Source organism: Scardinius erythrophthalmus (assembly GCF_964197995.2).
Source record: "Scardinius erythrophthalmus genome assembly, chromosome: 19".
In the NCBI taxonomy this organism is placed as follows: Eukaryota; Metazoa; Chordata; class Actinopteri; order Cypriniformes; family Leuciscidae; genus Scardinius; species Scardinius erythrophthalmus.
The window spans coordinates 9,250,716-9,260,097 of NC_138239.1; the positions used below are offsets into that span (position 1 = coordinate 9,250,716).

The 9,382-nt window shown below is 38.8% G+C and overlaps 1 protein-coding gene across 3 annotated transcripts in view; it reads right to left on the reverse strand.

Moving 5' to 3' along the window:
• Nucleotides 1–6,687, reverse strand: part of mta1 (metastasis associated 1) — a 55,840-nt gene extending 49,153 nt beyond the window's left edge. For 2 of the 3 annotated variants that reach the window (XM_081347771.1, XM_081347770.1), the window contains exon 1: nucleotides 6,344–6,504. In XM_081347771.1, the coding sequence (XP_081203897.1) occupies nucleotides 6,344–6,371 (28 nt within the window). In that variant the 5' untranslated portion in view covers nucleotides 6,372–6,504. Of the gene's footprint in view, nucleotides 1–6,343 lie in introns of all 3 variants that reach the window. The other variant, XM_081347769.1, reaches the window with a different exon arrangement.
• Between the last annotated feature and the right edge of the window lie 2,695 nt (nucleotides 6,688–9,382).

Below are 9,382 nucleotides of genomic sequence, written 5' to 3' on the forward strand. Positions count from 1 at the left end.
CTGGCATAATTTGGAACAATTAGATATCACACTGTTGGTTGAACATCCCAGTGCGATGAGTCAAAAATAGAGAGCTAAAATGTATTGTTTGTCATCACAGTCATTAGGAAAAAAAAAACTATATGAGCTTGGTAAGGTCATGGAGTAAGACGTGTGCAAACAGTCAGGGCAAAATAAGCATAATGAGCAATGAATAAAAAAACGGCAGAATAGGTTCGCTAAGAACACAGCCTCTTCTTGCAGGCATTTTTAGTGCAAATGGATCAAGGATCAAATCAATTTTTAAAAATCAATACAATTTAAACACTTTATCATAAAATAAAGCTACAGCAAAAGTAATGGCAGAAACTAGTTAGCTAATCCTCTGAGCATCTTCTCAGAAACAACGCCATTCCACTCCTCTCATTAAAGAATCTCTGCCAGCTGAGGAACTATTGAATAAATGATAATGTTGCTGTTTTAACTGTCAATCACACAACTGTACCAGAGAGATAACTGCTCCTGTGGAGGTGCTTCAGGACTCCGCAGCGCTCAGAGCAGCCTGGACTGATGCTTTGCTCGGCAAAGACAACTTGCAGTGTCTGTAATTACCTGTATTTAAATTACAGAACTACAATCCCTGTTGTCTTGCTTTGTATACTCTATATACCAAATGGCCCAGGAAAAATATGGGAACTTTTTTTCTCTCCATCTTCTGCTGTGATTCTAAGGCAAGATCAGAAGAATTCTGTGGAATGGATTATCTATTCAATATACATTCAAAATAGCAATTAGCATCAGTTAGGAATAGAACCTTTTGGATGACGAGCATGTCTAATTCTATTGATAGGTCTCCACTATAAAGAAAAGGAAAGTAATTTAAAATGTGCCATATTCTTACAATAGTAATCCTTGAATTAATGTTGGTTTAATTCATTCAAATCATAAAAAATAACATGCTTATGTATGAATGTAAATATTTACACATCATAAGAATAATAAATAACATACCAAAATAAATAATAAATGGATTAATAATTCATCACTATAAGATTTTTTGGGAAGTCAAAACCATATGACATTTTACAACCTGTAGGAAATCCAGACTCCACAAACACCCATAAGACTGATTTTGTATATTACCTTATATTTTAAGAGCCTATGATATCACTATTAAATATTAAAGCGCACCTATGCTATTTTAAAGGTTCCTAATTTTGTTTTAGAAGTCTCCTACAACAGGTAAATATGCATCCAACTAAGGTTCATAATATACATATCACCTAATTTCTCAAAGAGTCTGAAATTGGTTCAATTGAAGATTTAGGGCGCTTTCACACTGGCAGTTTAGTGCGGACCGGGGAACGGTTCGCATGATAAAACGCTAATGTGAACGCTGTCATCGGACCCGGGTGCGCACTAGAGTACCGAACCCGAGACTACCTGGAGGAGGTGGTCTGAGCTCGGTTGCTCCCGAACCGTGGTGTGGTTCGCGTTAATGTGCAGCAACACGGACTCGGGTGCGCGCTTGTTCAGGAAGTATAGTATCCCGCGCATGCGTATCACTGTCGATATCATTGTTTCCTCACACAAGACAACCAAAATAAAATAATTTAAATCGCGTTCATGTTTGAATGCCTTCTGTTTGTGATGAAAAAGACTATGCGCGCTAACCGTTACCATAGTAAACGCTTGAAGATACGCATATTAAAAAAAAACATAGCGAACGCTTGAAGAAATCAGACCAATCTTAAAGGCTATCACAGTCATGTTTTTATTTTTTAAATGAGTGGCAGGGGAACGTTGTGGGACACTGAAGAGGTGAGGTGCCTCATTCAAATTCATACAAATCTCATTCAAAAAACATTCCTCATTCAAAAAAATCTTCTACGAACAGCAGAAACACGGCGTCCCCTGGATATGTGCTGAATTACACCATGTAATGCACATAAACGTAGTTGTCTCTCACTATGTTGTGCATAATAGCACCAAAAAAAAACGACAAATTACAGCTATGCTCAGTCGAGTTGTATTCTCCATGCGTTTTCCGTGTGCGTTTGCGATGACGTAAGATCACTGCAAACGCACCTGGGTTCGATACAACTAATTGAGTGTGAAACCAGACCAACGCTGCGGGGGGCGCCGGGAACTAGCGCACTCGGGTTCGGACCGCAGCAAACGAACCCAGTGGAAAAACGCCCTTAGTCTCTCTAATCCCTCCTTTCCATGAGCCTACTCTGCTCTGATTGGTCAGACGACCCAGTCAGTTGTGATCGATCTACCAAGAAAGAAAGAAGAAAAAAACGCCTATCACCATATCTGAATTTCAGCTCCGGAGGTTTCCTCAGCGCTTGATCAGTGTTTCGAAGAGAAACGATGCTGTCTGTTTTTCTGTATCAATTCCCAAGCGCTGAAAATAGCATTTTCTCAATATGTCAACAACAGGAACCAAACTCTTCCAGAACGCAGCTGCAATTACAGTATACAAAGTAGACGTTGTTCAGGGCAGCCAATGAAGACCATAGGCTGGCATTATGCAAATGTGTTACATTATTATGTAGGTATGTACGTAGGAAGATAGACAGGAATTGCTGAAAACTTTAAAACTATGCAGAGCTTTTACATTTACAAGCAGCTATATTACACACTGCATGAAAGGTAATATTCGAAAAAGCATAATAGGGGCACTTTAATCAAATTTAATATTATAAATATAGTAATAAATGATTATGCCAAACTACTAAGTTCTTTTCAAGAATTTATTTTTTTTAATGAGGTTTTTATCCTCATTATAATATCAGAACATCTGTATCACCCTGACATTCTGATCTCCAAAAATTATCAATAACTTTAAATTCAGAAATTGAACATGCTCATCGTAGAAACTGTGTATTCAAGTCATTGCATTAATTAATTGCATTTTTCGGATTTTTTTTTTTATAAATTACCAAGAAATGCCATCACAAGGAGTGTCACGTCATTGACCCTTATGCAAAGTTCTGCAGGCACAGATTCCTGGCCAGTGATTTAGAGAAGACTCTACTAGGCTCACTTCAGCACAAACAAAATGTTAAAGCAACTGCATTTTCCCCAAGGTGGATGGAGAACAAAATGCTTTTTCAAAATGTACCACGTAATAGGATCCGGCTATTGTATTTGTACCAGACAGAAAAGTATGAAATTTGCTTGCTTTGTGGTATCATACATCAATTATTCCCAAGACCAACTGCAGGGCAAACACCCGCACAGACCGGACACATATTAGAGATAGCAGACACCTGGTAAAGCTTCCCAAATACCATGTATCTCTGCTCACTGTATCCATTGGTTTACATTTCTCATTCATGGCTCCCAACTCAAACCTGACCCATCCCGAAGATAGCCAAGTTCAACGCCACCAATCGCAATGTGATTCATTCAATTTCCATCATTTCTCTGGCTGTTCATGGTGGTCTGTTTTGAATTTTTTTTTCCTCTGATTTTCTTGGCACATTTATTCTACGCTGGAGTCTAGGAGAAGCCTCCCTTCTGGGAGAAGAAAAGAGAGCCAGAGAAAAGCCGTTAGCTCAATGAGAGAGAATTCAGGCCGACTACCTTCTCCATCAAGTTTGAGGGAGGACAAAGGAGGAAGAGAACGCTGAGGCATTGTTTCTCCCTCACAGGGCATTGTTTTAACCATTATGGCTCCACTTCCAAATTCAATACCCCAAAATCCACTCAAAGGAAAACGATGATTGTATTGGAGCTATCAGGAGAATCATGAAGAAGAAGTATCTGGGGGTGCTTTAATGAGATCCAAATGACAGTTATGGCACATTTCAGCATTTAGTACGGCTGCACAGCAGAGGTCTGAACATGGAGGTGTAAAATTTTGCAAAACTGGCTTCATTCCAGTCTGAGGTTGGTCCACTAGACGGATGAGAGAAAAAGAGAAATGGAGAGAGTGCAGATGTCGTCGATCAGTCGTATCAGGTGATGCAGTAGCCAGCGGTATGGAGGCCCTTGGAGACTCTCTGCTGGATGAAGCGCCTGGGGCCAATTTCAGCCTCAGCAGCCAAAGATGTTGCAAACACTGGGAGGAGCGTGTAACAGAGTAACAGATATTTTTGCAATGATCTTAAAGTGCTGAACGAACGCATTCACAAACCTGTGATTCATCTCCGTACAGGACATCCAGTGAGAGCAGCGACTGTTCAGAATCTGCTAACTGTATACTGAGTATTGCAGATCCAATAGGATCTATTGCAGATCTATCTAAATTTCAGGTCTAAATACTATGTGAAAACCGTATGCATTATTCGACCCTTTCAAAAAGTGGTAGGCTTACTTTGTCACATAAATACATTTATGTCAAAATTAAAACTTGAGATAGATAAAAACGTCTTAAAATAATAGTTCAGTCAAAAATGAAAATTGTCATCATTTACTCACCCTCGTGTCATTCAAAACGAGTTTTGTTCTTGTACTTCAAGCGAGTACAGTTGAGCTTTTGTGTTTACCAGATTTGATGTGCTCTATGCATGTGCATTGATTTATATTTGAATAAAAGTCTTCATCTTATAAAGTGATCGTGTCTCTTCCGAAGACTTAGATTAAACCACTTGATTCATATGAATTACTTTTCAAAATGTTCATAAAGACATTGTAAGTGTGAAACTTTTGGTTGTGTGTACTTTCAATGGACAAGAGAGAATATTAAATAAATTTTCATTTTGTCTTCAGCAGATGAATGAAAGTCTAATGGGTTTGGAACAACAGTAGGGTGAGTAAATAATTACAGGATTTTCATTTGTGGGTAAACTACCCCATTAAAAGTTGGTAAAAACTGTGGCAGATATTACTACAGTTAATTAATGTCACTGCAAATGAAAAGTCAAGTCATGCATCCTGCTCCTTTTCACAAATATAGTAGATAATCCAGGTACTCTATAAAACACACAACATCTGAATACTGTATACTTCATATATTAGAAGCATGTTTAAACACTAGAAACATCTAGACAGAAAAGAAGAAGACTCCCGATTGGATGTTCGCAAGTTAAATCAGAATATGTAAATTCACTTGTAACGCATCACCTGATGAAAGATCAGCTTTTCTTCAGGTTAGACCAAGTTCATCAACTCCCCCTGCCTCAACAGTAAACTTCCCAAGCCAAATACTCTCATAACACCAATAATTACACTATGGACACTGTAAGCACACATTCATTCTCCCTAAATCAGCATAGGTTAACCAGGATGGTTAATTGATACCAACTGGAAATCTGTTACAGAGACAAATGCAATCACTGGAAGGGATAAATGATCAAAAATGAAACTTCTGGCATCATTTACTCCCCCCTCATGATGTTTCAAATCTATATGACTTTGTTTCTTCCACAGAACACAAAAGGAGAGGTTAGGCTCAATGACAGCCTCAGTCACCATTCACTTTCATTGTATGGAAAAACAAATGAAAGTGAATGGTGACTGAGGCTGTCATTCTGCCTAACATCTCCTTTTGTGTTCTGCGGAAGAAACAAAGTCATATAGATTTGAAACATCATGAGGCAGGTGAGTAAATGGCAGAGTTTTCAATTATTTACTGTTCCTTTAAATTGATATCTGAGCTTCAGCCACATTAGATAATTGAGTTAATTAGAGATCATTATGAACCTCTTTTAAATGTGTTAAATATATTAAAAGGCAGCAGTGCATTATTGGCACCTTCTTTCTTTATGAAACAGACAATTTGGGTATGCCAATATACATCTCCAAAAAGTTAATTCTTTGACACATAGCATTACTTATTCTATACTTTATATCTACACAGTTTCTCCACGAGCATTGAAGTCACTGGACTCAATCTACTGGCTTAAAGTTTATGTGCCAAAACTTTCTCACTTCATCCATGGCATTCAATGTCTATAAAAAGTAAATTACAAGACAAAGATTTGACACTGTACCATCCTCTCCCATTAAAACAGAGTGTTTCTGACTCGTCAGAGTGTCTTAAGTGGGGCGTGCAGCTCAAACTTTAACTTTAAAAAAAAAAAAACGCTTCTCTTGTGTAAATTTAAGAGTTACCCGCTTGTTACTAACACTCAATGACACCCGCACGCGCTACATCATGCTAACGGCAATAAATGTAGCGGCAGTTAGTAGTAAAAACATTCTCGGGGTCCCGAAACGAGAGTGTTCCTCTTCATCTCGCTGCTCGCAATCCCCATCACCATCATCATCCTCTCACTGTAGTCCTACAGTACTTTAAAAAATAAAAGAGGAAGGACAAACCTAAAACTGCTAAGCCCTGTTGCGAAAAAGCATGAGCGAGAGCGACACACACAAAAGGGCACGACATTTTTTACCCAGCATGATCTCTTACCTCCGACCCGGTACATGTTGGCTGCCATGACTGCCCCCGGTCCTGCCTGGCGTCTCCAGGTAGGGCTTTCTCTCTCCGCCGCCGCCGCTGAGTGCTGTGCGCTGGAAAATGGTGGATTGATCAATACGAAGCGGACTAGTGAAGGGATCTTAAAGAGACAGTGCACATATTTTTACGAAGCCGCGTTCCACGGGGCGGTGTGAGGGATCTCGTTCAGAATCACCCGCGTGTTTAAAAACACCTTCTCAACAAAGCGGGATCCTTACGCAGGAGCAGAGACTCGGGCCACGGGACTGGAGAGCAGCGCGAGAGGGGAGGGGAAGGGGGTCTGCACGGGCAGCATCACTCGCGTTTCCCCGCCTACTTCAAATGACCAAAACCATTGCTGCTGTACTACTTTGGACCCGCTAGAGGCGAAATGAAACAAATAAACAACTGTTGCTCTCAGACTAAGTTTCAAACAAAGATCTAAACGAGTTGACTATAATAGAACAAGGAAAGAAATCCCTCTCTGTGGAGGATCATGTTTGTGAGTAACTAAGATCTTTTCTGAAGAAAAGCTGAGTGGCGCCTTCAAAATGTTGGATTTGCCTCTATGCTGCTATGAGTCCAAAGATAGCATCCTAGTGTCTCTATAGGGTATATAATATTCTGATGCTGAGATGTGGCTGGGTCATGGGTCACTATATGGTTTGCTATGTGTGGCTATAGGGCGTGAGTAGGAAGTTGCTACAGTGTTGCCGAACGGCTGCTTGATGGCCAAAAGAGGACACCCAAAGACTCTGATATGATTCTTTTTCTACTTTTTTCTTTACTTTTCTCTTCTTCTTTTTCTTTTTCTTTTTTTGCGTTGTTGCATTTCTTTTCTTTTTTTCTTTTTTTTGTCTTGTCTTGTCTTCGTTTGTCTTGTCTTTCCTCAGATTGCAGAGGTTTTGTCTGGAAAAAGAAAATCAGTTTTATCTGCTAAGCAATAGTTAGAGACAGTCTGAATATGCCTAGTTCCCTATAAGTAGTCAAAAATAGTATGTGAAAGAGTAGTACAATGTAAAACAAAAAAAAAGTGTCTGCCTTAAATTTTTAAGTAGGCCTACAATCAATTTGGATGTCATTTCAACTTAAATTACATTAAACTGACTTAAAAAATTTGTTGATTCTTGTATTACATAAAAAAGGTTTGAAAATTAGAATTTTATGAGTTAAAGCAATGTAAAAACATAAGTTGTTGTCATAACTTATTGATCATATCATTTTTACTGAGTATGTCCGAATTCATATGTTCATAAAGCACAATTAGAAAAGTACCCGGATGACGCATCCGATGGACACTATCCCATGAGGCCACAGGAGAGAAGCTGGAAATGGAAGTGAAACAAAACTTACGCCGTAAGTCACATGACAATGGTGACATGGTGAATATACTATGTCCGGACTATGTTCATTCATACTAAATACATTCATAGGCTACTACTACATAGAAGTTAGAACATAGTCATTTTTATTCAGATGTAGCTACTCAGACAGTATGTGATTTCGGATGCAGCTGGGGATTGTGGCAATGGAGATGGATTTCGCTAAAATATGTCGTGTTTTGGATGCTGGTCTCCCCATAGGCCATTAAAAATCTTTTCAAGACTTCCTTGGTGAATCCTCTTCACCAGCCAAGTTTTGCTGGTCAACAGCACGGCGTGGAAATTCATGCAGGTCTAAGTCTAATTCAACCTGAGTAAATCACATTATTAACTATACTTTTCACATTAAGCTTAACTGTGGGTTCATGTATTTTATTAAACCTGGGCTGAAGCCACTTTTAACCCTGGATAACATTTTACATTTGCAATTTTAGGGGTTAGCACTTATTTGAACCGCTTTTAAAGGAATAGTTCACCCAAAAATTAAAATGTTGTGATTATTTACTCACCATCATGTTGTTCCAAACCAGAGTGCGTTTCATTCTTCCGCTGAACACAAAAAAAAGATATTTAGAAAAATGTTGGTAACCAGACAGTTGATGGTAGCCATTGACTTTGATCGTAACCAGTGATTTTGCCAAGTAAGACATCAACATATTTTGTTGATCCTGGAACATTACCATCCGCATACATAGTCCTAACCCTATCCCTACTCCTAAACCTAACCCTACGTACCCACAAATTATCCCTAAAATCAGAGGGGAAATGATAGGTGAATAACTAGAAGCCCCTAACCCTGATTTTAAGCCTAAATTTGACATGGACTGTAAACTTGTCCTTCAATTCTGATTGGTTGATTGGAATGTTGTTTCAAGGTCAACAAAGATGTTGATCCAGGAACATGTTATACTTAGAGAAATCATATTCACCCCATTGACTTCCATCTTTTCCTATTGTTTGATTACTAAATGTTTCAAAATACCTTATTTTGTGTTCAACAGAAGAAAGAAACTCATACAGGTTTGGAACAACTTTTTCATTTTTGGGTGAACTATCCCTTTAAGGTGTACGGTGTGACACATGGAACAAGACAACCAGGATTTCGTTATCCCAGGCTTAAAATGGCTCTGGGGTTATATGTCAAGTGTGAAAAGCCTAATGGTCTTCTTGTGGAGCTAAGGGAGATGGTTTTAATGACTACCAAAAGCTGTCTTTCTGCCTGGAGCACCTTCTGGTACATAATAAAGAAATGTGGTAGTTTCTATGTCTGTTTAAGTTCTGAGCTAGTAGTCTAAACATTGGTTGACAGTTACTTAACCAGATTTTATAAACTGAGGTCCTGTTTTATTTATTTGTTCACTAGCCTTGGAATAAGCTCAAAGTCTCAAAAGCCAGTTTATAATTATACTTTCCCAGCACACACCACTACAAAGATTTAGCCTCTTCTAAGTTTGGTCTGAGGGAAAGCGGAACGCTGCTTTTCAGAAAGGCGTTGTGGGTGGCACAGAAACCGATCATTAAATAATCGAAATAATCAGATTAAATACATTTCGCTAACAAAATTCAACCAACAGTCCAATCAGATTACTTCGTTCAATTCTCTGTTCAAAGAATATGAACTCGCACTGGT